Raw genomic sequence first — 14,972 nt, 5'->3', positions numbered from 1 at the left:
TACGCTGTAGACTACATTCTTTTTTTCCTCCCGCCCCTCTGGTGATGCGGCCCGAGTCTTGCAGTCAGATTTAAGAATTGGCCCCCAACCTATTCTGAGTTTGACGGCCTGTTGTATTGTCTCTTTTATAAAGCACTGTGTTAGCGCTATATAACTAAAAACATACATACATTGGTGAGGCATTTACTGTAAACACTTTTTGACCCTCTGTGTCATAAATGACATAACAAACCCAAAATGACTACCAGCTTACCCCGTCGGTTATGTTATTTGTGCATGGGTTCTTTAATGTGCTAACAATTTAAGGCTACATTTAAAAAAAGGGGACAACCAGGAGTACAGGTGTTTAAGTCGCAATCCTTGCGCTCTAGCATTAGCTCCGGAAGACCCCCCCCGGTTCCGAGATAGTTACCAGTGTTCTTCCTGGACATTTAAACGGCCACCCAATAGGAAGCCACAAACAATGGATGACGTGGCTTACCCGCAAGAGTTGGCAGCCATATTGATTTTCCTGGAGGGAGCTTTAACACCAGTATCTACACCGGTACGTATCTGGAAAACCAGGGGGTCCCAGGAGCTAAGGATTGCGTGTACCGAAGGGACCACCGGTTCAAATCCTGTAACCAAATAAAAAAAAAAAATGATATGTAGATGTGATTGCGGATTAAAGTGTCTGTTACTGCACTCTCAACCATCAAACACTCTTCTAATCTATGGCATGGCCACGTGTATTGGTATATTACCCAGAGTCAATGGAACACATCCGGCGGCCATTATTTTCTGGTAGGCCTCTCTGATCCTCCGGCAGCTGTCCTTCAGATTGTACAAATTCACGTTGACGTCCCCGATGTCAGCCACCATGATGGAGTGGAACGGGGCGGCTCCCATGCTGCTGTTATGCTGCAGGACCATGGATGATTCTGCCCTTATATGGCGTGGTCCGAACCTAGCAAATTAATCATCGGAGTCAGAATGGGTTTTCAAGAGAACAGCTGCCGTACCGGTGTTCTGGATAGCACTGGGAGTAATGCCATGCACTTTCATTTAGACAGGACATGCCAGGAATATATATCTATATCTACTATATATTTCTGAGTTCACTGTATGTCTGCGTCCTAGCGGCAATCTCATTGGTCCCTTGGCCTGCCCGCCCACGCACCTCTCATTGGCCTGAGGCAGAGTGACGGCCAAACAAAAAAAAAAACACACACACACACACACCATCACACTCACCGTGCGCCGCGGAGAGCAGCAAACTCCAGCCTCCTCCTCCCTCGCGGCGCGGGCCCGGGCCTCCTGCTCTCCCCCCTCACGTGCGCCGCTACCGGTCTACTATATATTTCTGAGTTCACTGTATGTCTGCGTCCCTAGCGGCAATCTCATTGGTCCCTTGGCCTGCCCGCCCACGCACCTCTCATTGGCCTGAGGCAGAGTGACGGGCCAAACAAAAAAAAAAAACACACACACACACACACACACCATCACCCTCACCGTGCGCCGCGGAGAGCAGCAAACTCCAGCCTCCTCCTCCCTCGCGGCGCGGGCCCGGGGCCTCCTGCTCTCCCCCTCACGTGCGCCGCTACCGGATAGGGGAAGCGCGGCCCGGGCCTCCTGCTCTCCCCCTCACGTGCGCCGCTAACCGGAATAGGGGGAAGCGCGGGCCTCCTGCCTCATGGAACGGCCGGACGAGTGAGTGAGCGGCCTTCACCTCCCCTCACCCAACCCTCACCTCCCCTCCACCCCCCCCCCCCCACCCCGGCGCCGCTACAGTCAGTGGGGGAGCGAGCGCCCGGGACACAGCGGGGGAGCGGCCACAACACGCTGCCTCAGATCCACGTGGGAGCTGCCGGACGGGTGAGGGAGCTGCCGGACGGGTGAGTGAGCTGCCGGACGGGTGAGTGAGCGGCCGGACGGGTGACTGAGCGGCCTTCACCTCCCCTCACCTCCCCTCCCTTCCACCTCCCTTCACCCCCCCCTCCACCTCCCCTCACCCCCCCCTTCACCCCCCTCCACCTCCCCTCCCCCTCCACCTCCCCTCCACCTCCCCTTCACCCCCCCTTCACCTCCCCTCCACCTCCCCTCAACCCCCCTCCTTCACCTCTCCTCCACCCCCCCTTCACCTCTCCTCCACCCACCTCCCCTCCACCCCCCCCCCTTCCCCCTCTTCCCCCCTCTTCCCCCCCACCCCACCACCTCCCCCCCTTCCCCCTCTTCCCCCCCTCCTCCCCCTCCTCCTCCCCTCCTCCTCCCCCCCTCCTCCCCCCCCCTCCTCCTCCCCCCCCTCCTCCCCCCCTCCTCCTCTCCCCCTCCTCCTCTCCCCCTCCTCTTCCCCCCCTTCCCCCATCCACCCCCCCTTCACCTCCCCTCAACCCCCCTTCACCTCCCCTCCACCCCCCCTTCACCTCCCCTCCACCCCCCCCTTCACCTCCCCTCCACCCCCCCCTTCACCTCCCCTCCACCCCCCCCTTCACCTCCCCTCCACCCCCCCCCTTCACCTCCCCTCCACCCCCTTCCCACCTCCTCCCCCCCCCCCCCACCCAGCAACACCGATACAATCACCATAAGTACAGCCACAGCAGCACTACCACCGCACATGGGCCGCGTGGATCACTCCCCACCCAAATGCCACACCCACACCACAAACATCCCGGGCAACGCCGGGGCTCTCAGCTAGTATATATATATTTCACAAACCACTGTATGCCTGTCTGTCTGTCCTGTGTCCCTAAGGGAAATCGCATTGGACCTTTGGCCCGTCACTCTGCGTCAGGCCAATGAGATGGCTCCCTCGGCCCGCCCGCCCCCCCGCACACCTCTCATTGGCCTGAGGCGGAGTGACGGGCCAAAGGTCACACACACACTCTCACACACTCTCACACTCTCACACACTCTCACACACCTCTCACACACTCTCACGCCCTTCCCCCCCCCTGTGTCCCTTCCCGCATAGCCTCCAAGTTCACACCCCGGCCGCTACAGTCAGCGGGGGAGCGGAGCGAGCGCCCGGACACAGCGGGGGAGCGGCCCACAACACGCTGCCTCCCGCCTCAGATCCACGTGGGAGCAGCCGGACGGGTGAGTGAGCGGCCACAACATGCTGCCTCCCGCCTCAGATCCACGTGGGAGCGGCCGGACGGGTGAGTGAGCGGACAGACGGGTTTTGAGGGAGCGGCCGAACGGGTGAGTGAGCGGCCGGACAGGTGAGTGAGTGGCCGGACGGGTGAGTGAGCGGCCGGACGGGTGAGGGAGCGGCCAAACGGGTGAGGGAGCGGCCAAACGGGTGAGGGAGGGACGGAAGATTTTTTTGGGGGGACGGGGACAGACGGAAGGTTTTCGGGGGGGGGGGGGGGACACGACCGGTAGACACTGGGGGAACGGGGAACAAGCGGCCACATGATACATTAATTGTCACTTACCCCCCCCTCACCTCCTGCAGCCCCCCCCCACCCCACTTCCCTTCCTCCCCCCCTCCACTTCCCCCTCCCTCCCCCCCCTCTACTTCCCCTCCCCTCCACTTCCCCTCCCCTTCACCTCCCGTCACCCCCCCTTCACCTCCCGTCACCTCCCTCACCTCCCTCACCCTCCCGTCACCCTCCCTTCACCTCCCGTCAACCCCCTTCACCTCCCGTCACTCCCCCTTCACCACCCCCTTCACCTCCCGTCACCCCCCCTTCACCTCCTGGCACCCCCCCTTCACCTCCCGGCACCCCCCTCCACCACCTCCCCCTCCCCCCTTCCCCTCCACCACCTCCCCCTTCCCCTCCACCACCTCCCCCCTTCCCACCTCCCCCTTCCCACCTCCTTCCCACCTCCCCCCCCTTCCCTCCCCTCCCTCCTCCCCTCCCCTCACCCCCCCTTACCACCTCCCCATTCCCACCTCCCCCCACCTCCTCCTTCCCACCTCCCCCCCTTCCCTCCCTCCCTCCCTCCTCTCCTCCCCCCACTTTCCACCTCCCCCTCCCCCACCCCCCTTCCCCTCCCCCTCCCCTCCCCCCTTCCCCTCCCCCACCTCTCCCCCTCCCCTCTCCCCCACCTCCCCCCCTCCCACCTCCCCCCACTTCCCACCTCCCCCTCCCCCACCTCTCCCCCTTCCCCTCCCCCACCTCTCCCCCTCCCCTCTCCCCCACCTCCCCCCCTCCCCCCACTTCCCATCTCCCCCCTTCCCCTCCGCCCCCCTTCACCTCCCCTCCGCCCCCCCCTTCACCTCCCCTCCGCCCCCCCCTTCACCTCCCCTCCGCCCCCCCTTCACCACCCCTCCGCCCCCCCTTCACCACCCCTCCGCCCCCCCTTCACCTCCCCTCTGCCCCCCTTCACCTCCCCTCTGCCCCCCTTCACCTCCCCTCTGCCCCCCTTCACCTCCCCTCTGCCCCCCTTCACCTCCCCTCCGCCCCCCCTTCACCTCCCCCTTCACCTCCCATCCGCCCCCCTTCACCTCCCCTCCACCTCCCCTCCACCCCCCTCACCTCCCCTCTGCCCCCCTTCACCTCTCCTCTCCACCCCCCCCCTTTCACCTCCCCTCTGCCCCCTTCACCTCCCCTCACCACCCCCCTTTCACCTCCCCTCTGCCTCCCCTTACCTCCCCTCCCTCAACGCCTTTCGGCCGCCCTCCCGCCTCTGCCTTTCGCCCACCCACACTTCTGCCTTTCACCCGTAACCCGCTCACACCCCTGCGCCACACAGCCGGCGCACGCACTCAACAGACACCCGCCACCTCTCACCCACCCCACACACTCGACACACTCCTGCCCTACGCAACATCACTGACCAGCTGTCACTCGCACTCGGCACACACCCGCTGCCTCACACCCTAGCAGTACCACCACCCACAGACAGCACACACTACCCACGTCCACCCTTACTGAACATCCACCCGCCGCCTCACCACACGCTCACACCCTAGCCGGACACACGCCTCACATTTTACATCACTTATGTCACCAAAATATACATTGTACTTTGGTGTGTTTACAATAAACCATTTTTATACAACATCGTATTACAATTGTCTTCCATCTTTCTTTTCAACATTATTATCACAACCTTTACAACAAATAGTCACCTATTGGTCCACGATTCATAAATAATACTACCTGTTACGGATTTACATCCGGGTAACGCGGGTATATCAGCTAGTATATATATATTTTTCTGTCTCACCAAGAAAATTAGATGTGTTGACCATATCAAATCTCATAGAAGTGTGTAACACAATCAAAAAACGATCTATAAGCACGAAATTGATTCTCAATAAATAATTCGAAATTAACCATATCAGGTTATCAAAATCACTGTTTCATGCAAAAAAATGTTTGTTTCTTGTATCCAGGTCAAGAAAATGGTTCACCGAGATTATTTTTTTTTTTACACTTGTGCTGTTAGATGAATGTTGTATATACAGTTATGTAATATAGCTGTAACCCCCCCACCCACATTTGAGATTACTAGAGTTTATAGGGGGTTAACTGTGTGAGCTCACACAAGGTAACGCCCCTTCCTTATCACATCGGTGGTGGTGTGACACAGCAGAAGTTAAACCCTGCCCTTCTGCCTGGAGACAGTGACATCATACTAGCTATGCATGGAAGGGGAAACTTTCTTGAGTTCAGATCCCAGGAGGAGTGGAAGAAGAGGGCTCTCACTGTGAATAGTTATGCAAGTCCCTAAGTACAGTACAGTATAGGTTTAGCATTCCCTTTATTGTTTTTCAGTTAGGGAAGTATCTGTTTATCTAGATGGTCTGGAATGACTCCAAGATATAGAGAGAGACAGACTATGCTCAGAGGGGGGGGGGGGGGGGATTATGGGGGGGCAATCTGCCCTGAAATAAGGAGGCGGATTACAGAAGGAGTAGGGCTAGGCCCATCAGGAGCCCCGTGGCTATGGAACGCTACCAGCGCTGTAGAGCAGAGAGACTGTATAGGAGCAAACTAGATATAAAGCCTCAGCACCTTCCTAGCAGGCCCGAGATGGGGCAGCTAAGGAAGCAGTGCAAACAGCACAGGCCAAGGACACTCAATTGGAAATTACAAGATGACCGCTGTATATTAAATGTGAGACCGGGCCTACAAGATAATAAAAGGTGCTGTTTGAATGAATACAGTTTCCACCATTGCTTACCAGCACCGCATGCACCCTGAATAATATAATGCACCTGAGCAGCCTAACACCGACACTTATGTAAACTCTCTACGAGCCTGGCAGGGAGGGTTACATAGCTATGCATCGACTATATGCATTGCAGTTATAGCGGCTTTGTAAAGGAGTCAGTTTGCTCCACAAGTTAAAGCTGCAATCTTCTCTAACTACCCCCCATTTACAGGATGGAAACAGGGGGGTGAACACTGAACATCACTATTTTCAGCTGCGGGGGCCCGTTGGTTCCCTGGATACTGACCGGTGCAGCTACCAGTATTACTTCCTGGTATTTCAAAGGGGATTTAAATTGCTGTCAAATAGGAAGCTGCAACTGATCATGTTGCGGCTTCCTATTGGCTTGAGATTTGACAGCCATTTGTTTCCCCTGGAGGAGATTAAAATGTTGCCTCCTTTCTGGTTCCCAGTAAAAACACTGTCTAGAATCTGTATTTAGTTGTTGTTTGAATATAATGTGATTTTCCTTAATAATTCTGGAGAAAGTTTTGCGTGTGACATTTTTAATAAATGTGTGAATATTGTCGGGCTGCAATAAGTGATGGCAGAATCCGTCAATTGAAACAATGGCAGAAATGTACCTAAAGAAAGAACAGAATTGAATGTTCAATGCTATGGCAACCGACAATTACCCAAAACTGGTGTTACATACAGTATCAAGCAATTTCTAACCACGAACTGCAACTCTTAGTGACTTATACACCGAACTAAACCCCTCTATACAACACGGGGAGATAGCTGCGACCCCACCTGAGATACCCGAGAAATATGCCTCATTTCAATCATTTGAATACACTTTGCATATTCCAAACGATGTTTATTTCCCAGGTATCTCAGGTGTATTGATATGGGAAGGGGGGGAAGAGGTGGAGTAACCCCGCTCAGCACTAGGATATGAGGGTAGGACGTCAGCAGCGCGACAACTAGTTAGTAGTGTGGTCAGTCCGGTTCACAGCGTGGAGTGCAATCAGCTAATAATGATGTGGGCCAGTTGTGGATCCCACTAGCTAGGACTGCTTTCCTGTTCATCTCACTAGAAATCCCTGCACTCGGCGATTCAGGCACTCCCCTGTCATACACTCTGCAGTGTGGGGGCAGAATCACTCGCAGTGTCTGACACCAGCAAGCTGCTACACGATCTTTACTGCCTGTCTGGTACCTATGGCCAAGTAGGTTAACTGTTTAACCCCTGGCACCATTTGATACACACTCTGGGCTATGGGGAGTAAATGAATCATTACCTCTGACTCCAGAAGGCTGCTAAGCGATCACTACAGTTTGTTTAACATCCATGACTAAGTGGGACAATTGGTTAACCCCTTCATACCCACATGCAGCAGAGCATAAAGCCGTTTTATGAGCAAACATTTGTTATACCTGCTTGGCAACACCACGACTGCAGTGTAATCAGGGATAATAATATATGAACATTGTGCTTGGTGTTTGATATTCATGGTCAAATGGGACAGTTGTTTAACCCTTGGCACTACTTGTTATGCACCACAAGTTTTGGGGAGCGAATGACTCACTAACCTCTGACTTTAGAGGTTGCTAAACGACCACTACTGTTTGTCTGTTTAAACACTCATGGTTAAACTGGGACAATCGTTTAGCCCGGCTATACCCCACCATGCAGCAGAGCAGAGCGCCCTTCTTTGAGCAGACACTTGGCACTATCTGCACAGCAACACTGCAATGTAATCAGGGTTAGCAGTACAGGAACATTGTGTTTGGGGCATTCACCCCATATATGACCTTATGTTACTGTGACTACATTTGGAGCTACATACAGTATATAGACTACCAACTGGTCACCTTCTATACTATTATTACCACCACCAGGCTATGAACGAGCTACTAGTCCTTATTCTGGATCACTCATATAGGGGCTTATGCAGAGAGGATCTAGGAGGGAATTGCGCCATATTCTGGCCAAAAAACTCGCCAGAAAACCTTTAACTGGGGAGAAAATGGCGCGTTTTTTTAAAAACCGTCTGAAAAGTTTTCAGCAGAGTAAAAGTCGCCAAACAGCTGGCGAGAACCTGGAACTCGCCATACTATTATAGCGTGCGATTCCAGAAGGACCGAAGCACTGGAACGAGCCATTCTGCCCTATAATATGGCGTGTTCCAGGGCGCCAGAAAAACTTGCACATTTGACTAACATCTGCTAAAACAAGGTAAAGGCGCTTTCAGCATACGGCCATAATTGATGCCAATTCTTTGGCTATTTTATTGCCGTTTTCCCAGTACATCACGATCCTCTCTGCATAAGCCCCATAATGTTTATACCCAGGCATAGACTTACATGAAGCATTCCACACTCCGCTGTGCCTAACATGCGCGAAGGTATCAGGTTTTAATTAGATTGTTTTTCTTGTTATCATTAATAACATTTATTTATTTTGAGCTCTACCCACAGTGAGTGCATCTTATGGGATTCTTTCCTTGTTTCTCAGTACATCTCAGGTGTATTCACAGATATCTTGAGCAGCGGTGCACAAACGTGGGGGCGTGCGTGGCAGAGGTCCCGCGCTTTCCGCCTAAAGGATGGAAATGACATGTAGGGGAGCGCGCGAGTTCTCTGTAACTCACTTAGGCCTCGTTCAGGGTGGCAGAGACAGGAGGTGGAGGGCGTGCGTCCTCGTGTGCGCGCGTGGCAGTCTGCTGGGCGATGTGTGCACATCATCCCCAGCAGTCCTTTTCAAGCGTTCAGGAGGCGGGCTCTCAGACCTGAGGTTAGGGATGGGGGTTGCTCTTCTCACTACATTTCTCTGAATGATTTGATTGGCTGCCGAAGTGCCAGTGACGCTGCTGCAGCTTGAAAAAAACAACTTGAGTTGTTTATGCAAACTGTAGCAAGCGTCAACTCCGTACTTCGGAGACAGGGTAGCTTCTACCCTGACAACTGATATTTACTTTAAATACTTTGTTTTATAACGTGCGCACGTCGCGAAGCAGGCACCCTGAACGAGGCCTTAGGGCTCGTCCAGTGTGGCGCTGAGCGGGTGCGCACGCTCACGGTAGACACGTTGCGACAAAGCATGTGTCCTTTGTGAGCAGGCGAGCGGGCCTGCTCGGCGCTCAGCGAGCAAATTGAATTTGCCGCTCGCAAGCGCATCACGTGAGCGGTTCGCCCAATGAGGGCGAACCAGCTCCGTGACAGAGGCCGCGCCCCCAGACGCGTGCGCACCTAGCCGGCCAGGAAAAGCACGGTCGAGCAGGGCGCAGCGCTGGAGCGCCAAATTCCCGCCCTGGACGAGGTCTTATCTGCTCTCCGATGTCTTCGGGCGACGTGTCGCCATGGCAACGCAGTGTCAAATGATGCCAGAGGGTCATGTGACGTGACATCATATGAACCTGCAGCATCATTTTTTTGACGCGGATACCAGGTGGGTGGGGGGGTGAGCACCTCAGCTGAGCAGGCAGGGGGCGCAGGCTTAGCGTCTCTGAAAATCAGACACAGAACCGCTGCTTTTTAGCCTATTTCTACCAATACAGCCAACTCTGTTAACATGGTTACGTAATTACCATCACTGCTTTTACTGTGCATGTAAGATTATTTCCTTGCCTTGCTCCGGGGCGGTTTGAGGTGCCGGTGTCCAAGGGCACCCCAATGAAAGCTGCGTCTAGTCCCTCTGCAGACTCCTGGAAGGGCAACCTCATCATGGTGCAGACCCCAGCAGGGCAAGCTACATTCTCCTCACTGGGGGGCATGTTGAACCTGATGTCTGAGACGCTGCGCCGGAGAGGAGTCTGAACTTTCCCCGATCTGCGTCCGAGAGTTGGCAGGGAGCTCCGAGCCGGGGAGTGAGAAGCTCGGAGCGTGACCCGGCCCACACTCAGGTCCTCTCTGCATGTTAAACGGGAGCCGCTGCAAGCTCCCCGGGACACGGCCCAGAGGGGCAGCAGCCGGGTATAACCGTGAGATCCGGCCCGCCACACACTGCTGAGACCTGCCATGCTGAGCCTGCTGCCTGAACTCAAAGTGCAGCTGTGTCTCCCTGTGCTACACAGCAACGCCTCCAACTTTTATCCACTCCTCCTCCTGGCTTGTAAAAGGGCATTGCATGTCTGGGCCGTGGGAGGATTTGTAACAACGTTGCACATGAACTTGAAGGATTTGTACAAGGATGTAGATTATCTCTGTAATTTATTACCCAGTATCCCACTGCGTCCTCATAGGGAAAGGGAAGAGCTAAAGCAGACACAATGTGAAGAGCAATGTGACGTTAGGGGGGAAATAGCCAGCATATTAAAGGTTAATCCCAGCCATTGCACCTATTCGCCTGCATGGAACCGCAGGATCCCCCCGGTTCTATAGTGCGTGTGCGTGCTACGCCGTGCGCGCGGCAGTTTTAGTTGGCTGAGGTTAGTCAGCCGTTCTATAATGGTGCCGCGCGCGCACGGCAGGGAGCGTGGAACCGGCCGACGGGGGGAAAATGAGAAAAAGAAAGAAATTGCGTTGCTGCCGCCGTTGAAAATGTAAGGGCTGGAGCAAACACAGCGCTACACGACGTGCGCGTGCTTTCGTGCGCGCACGCGTTCGTCACCGACCCCTTGCGGCCTATGGTACTGTTCATTGTTGAAACTACCATTGGCTGCGCAGCACGGCGTCGCCGCCGCTGTAGCTGGAGTCTTTCAAAAGTGTGATTCCCGGCTGCAGCAGCGCAGCGTCAGCTTCAGCAGCCAATCAATGTGCAGGCGTTTTCATTGATTGGCTGTTGAAATTGCTGGGGGACGGGTGATGGGGACATTATTTATTTATCCGTCGCCCGCTCCCCCGCCCCCCCGCCCCCGCGGATCATTCCGTCTGCTGGGGATGTTCACACATCGCCCAGCAGACGCGCCGCAAAGCACCATGTGTGCTCTTGCCCTAAGTTTATGTGTGTATATGTGTGTGTGTGTGTGTGTGTATGTGTGGGTGTGTGTGTATATATGTGTGTGTGTATGTATGTATGTATTGTGACAAACGCCCCTCTTTTGTAGTGCTGACGTCTGTCTGGGTTCTTCCCGACACAGTCTTCTAGGGTTAATTATACAACAAACAGGATCATGCAAAGTATTATGCTGCTTAACTCAGGCTTCTGCCTGCTTTATTTTCATCCAAGTAAGGTACTGCAGCTTTAACATGTGAAGGTTAGAGGTACTCAGATACTTTCATTCAGCAGTTCACATATTTCAGTGTTACCATATTTCCCACACTGTTATTTCAAGAAATAAAACCAAAATCATATAAGCAAAATCCTATCCCTTTCAGGGATCTAACTACACATCAGAATCAGTCTCTCTAACAGCTGCTGGCCAACTAAACTGGTTCCCCAGCTTAAAACAATGCTCTCTCATTTAGGGTCACAAGATACAGTACAGTCTTTTAGCAACAGCAGTAACCATTTGTTTTGTCTTATCTGTTCGTGGAGTCCAGGCAAATCCTCTGGTACTGTGATACGTGGAGGGGCCGTCAACCCCGATACTGGATGCAGGGGAGCAGCGACACCCCCAGCCCCCAAGGAGAGAGAGTGAAATGCAAAACCTCTCTGCTCTAAGTACCTGTGCATGTGATTAGAAGAGCAGGTGAGGGAGAACTAGAGCCATTGTAATCTGTGGTCTGGATTTTCCATCCAGCTGCCTGAGTTAATGGGAAGCTGTGGAACGGATCATTAACTATTCCTGCACTTTCTGCTCTAAAACGGGGCAGAAAGCTGCCTAACATCTTTGGACTATGTCACATATCCCCCTCCCCAGCTCACACCTACTGGGGTGAGCGGCCATGGACCTCACTGGGGTGAGCGTCCTACCTGAAATACTTGAGCTAACTCCTCAGTACAATATTAAACATTCACATGACACGAATATGAACTTTTTCCACGGCAATTATGGACAATAGGTTTCGTCATAAGAGACTATACTTGGCAAACATATTTTTTTTTTCTCTCTATTAGGGAACTATTTTGAAAAATAAATGTCTAGCACACATTCTTACAACCCAGGATCTGCTAAATATATTCACAAAACCAGACAATTTCTATTACCTCCCTGGGTTTTTCTATTCTAGAATATGAACCTCATTATAAATTTACCAACCGAAAAGGGCATTTTTTTTTTTTTTTTTCATATTGTAAGCAACCAATATTTTTTTCTTCCTTATACTACAGCCTTGTAATCTTAAGGGCCATCAACCCTGTATATTAATTTGTAGTTTAGCTACATTTTCAACACAGAGAACCAATATAACATTGTAATATTGACAAAATGCTTATTTGCATTAGTTAAGTGTCCGTGACATAGTCCACACGTGTAATAAAAAAAATAAATCGGTCAGTTCCCCCAAACATATTTTTTTTTTTTTTTTTTGACTTCCAGTCCTTTGACTTTATTTCATAGCCCGCTGCAACCTGCAAATGACTGGACTGTTTCTTTAGCTTCTGATGAGACCCTTGGACCGGATTCTCCTTGGCTCCACAGTGTGGTCCAGATTGGTGAGATATGGAACTATTCAGGCGCCGTGTTAACCTTCGTTGTTTTTTCTTTTCAATCTTTGATTTCCCTTTTGTGGCCATTACCAGGCCTTTGGGTTTTGGAGACCTAGTTGCCTCTGTACAAACGTAGTCCATATTAACCACGTCATCAGGATCTGTCAACAAGTTTGTTTTCAGGAACTGCCACCCACTTGGCTAAAACATCTTCTGTGGTGTCCTGGGTGTGTCCACTAGTTTGATAATCTTCTGGACAACGTAAATGAAATTGAGGATCTGGATTTTTGAATCCCAGATCAGGGAGAATATTCTCAGGAGGGTGCCTATCTGTTTCTGGAATAACAGCAGCACAATCAAAGTCAATTCTTTCTCCTTCCTCTTTGTCATCAGTGAGGGCATTGAGTTTACGTTCCCTGGTCTCCTTTTGTGACCGTGTCTCTTTTAGCCTTGGAATCTCTTTCTCCAACTTCATCTTTATAGCAAATCGTAATATTGCAACAGCATTGAAGATACACGTATAGGAACGTACAGCTTGCTTGGTTAGGAGGTAGGATTGATAGCCCGACTGAACCACTTTAGCCGCTTCTCCCATGTCCGTCATCTGTTTCAGAGCGAGGTTTAACTCTGTTTCATTTTCTCTATTCTTGACCTGCAGCTGCAGGTGCTCCTTCTGGGTCTTGTCCAGCTCCAGCTGCAGCCGGGCCCCCTCATTTGCCGTGTGGTCCAGCTGCTTGTAGATATCGGCCATCTCGCTTTCATAGCGCAATGTCAGGCAGACCACCTGACGGACGGAGATCTCCTCTCTCTTGGCGCACTGTATCTCGCGCTCAGCCATCTGCTTCTGCAGCTCTTCAACCTGATCGTGCCAGACCTCCCTCAGGGTCTTCACCTCTATCTGGTGCTTGCTCTGGGTTTGCATCAGCGCCTCCATTTTTTGGAGCTCTGCAGTTTGTGTCGCCTGGATCGCCGCTGATTCTGTATTCTGCAGTGCTTCCTGCATTTCTAACTTTTCCTGGATCAATTGCTTCTCCACTTTTTCTGCTTGGTGAAGCTTCTCATCACCTTCACTGATCTGGTCAGTCAAGTCTGAATTTTTCTGTGTCAGACTTACATTCTCTCTTTTTACAGTCTCTAAATTACTCAGGGTATTCTCATAGGTTTCCTTCAATGTACACAGCTCTGTGCTGCGAGCGTAGACCTCATGGCGTGAGAGTTCCAGCTCTGCTTTAAGCGCGCTAGCCTCTTGCCGAGAAACCCCTAACTCTGTGATGAAGTTTTGCACATCTTTCTGGGACATCTCATAGCATAGTTTCCAGTCAGTTCTTGTTTTCTTTGATTCGCTTGGCTCTCTGCCTATGATGGTAGCAGTAGCCTTTGTCATCTCTAGGCGTGTCGTCATTCCTGGGACGATTGCGCCTGGCCCTATGGGCTGTTGCTCATCTCGGCGCCTTTCTGACGCATGTCCTGACAGTGCAGGTTCAAGTGGCTCGTTCACTTCCCCTGTGACTTGAGGAACAGTTTTCTTTCTTTTTGCTTTATTAGCTCCAGAGATATCAGTGGTACTGGGCACACGCTCACTGGTATCAGCTTCCACATCTTGCTTGCACTCACAGGGCGTTGCTTGCTTTTGCAGCTGTTTGTCTTTGAAAATTTTGGGGCACACATCTTCCATGTGACCTACTTCACGACAGGCCCCGCATACTAAATTCATCTGTGGGTACAGCTCTCCTCCAGGGTCGTGATCATAGTATGGCCTGAAGGGACACTGTTTTGTATGGTTACGTACATTACACAACAAACATTTCACGTCGGCCATTTTAGAAACCCGGCAGGGACAATTTGCTAGCTGCAATTTCACTCACTTCAGCAACTTGCATACAGCACTTGCTAGCTGCAAATTCACTCACTTCAGCAAAAGGCATTAGCTTTACAAACAGCACTTGCTAGATGCAAAATTTTTTTTTCCAGCAAAACATTTTGGTTTTCTGTTTGGGTTCAGGGTGCTATTGCATCCACACTTCGCACATTCTCTGTGTATGCTAGAAGCACAACTGATATACACAGTGGGACAGACTTCACTCATAGCATCTGTACTTTAGTTCAGCTCGGCGGCCATTTTAAACCCCCGCATTTATTTGCAAACCCACAGACTTTTTAGTGTCTGCCCGCATTCTCCACCATATGTGACAAACGCCCCTCTTTTGTAGTGCTGACGTCTGTCTGGGTTCTTCCCGACACAGTCTTCTAGGGTTAATTATACAACAAACAGGATCATGCAAAGTATTATGCTGCTTAACTCAGGCTTCTGCCTGCTTTATTTTCATCCAAGTAAGGTACTGCAGCTTTA

The 14,972-nt window shown here is 52.1% G+C and overlaps 1 protein-coding gene across 1 annotated transcript; it reads right to left on the bottom strand.

Moving 5' to 3' along the window:
• Nucleotides 1-37: 37 nt before the first annotated feature.
• LOC142483207 (agmatinase, mitochondrial-like) lies at nucleotides 38-10,649 on the bottom strand. Its single transcript, XM_075583275.1, has 3 exons — nucleotides 9,721-10,649; nucleotides 744-946; nucleotides 38-617 (listed from the first exon to the last, which is right to left on the bottom strand). Exons 1-3 carry the CDS (start codon nucleotides 10,110-10,112, stop codon nucleotides 478-480), a joined length of 735 nt encoding a protein of 244 aa, XP_075439390.1. The 5' UTR covers nucleotides 10,113-10,649; the 3' UTR covers nucleotides 38-477.
• Between the last annotated feature and the right edge of the window lie 4,323 nt (nucleotides 10,650-14,972).

The sequence above is a fragment of the Ascaphus truei genome, unplaced genomic scaffold, assembly GCF_040206685.1.
Source record: "Ascaphus truei isolate aAscTru1 unplaced genomic scaffold, aAscTru1.hap1 HAP1_SCAFFOLD_3078, whole genome shotgun sequence".
Classification (NCBI taxonomy): Eukaryota; Metazoa; Chordata; class Amphibia; order Anura; family Ascaphidae; genus Ascaphus; species Ascaphus truei.
Note: the sequence above shows the minus strand (reverse complement) of the source record. Positions and strands in the feature narration are given on the sequence as shown.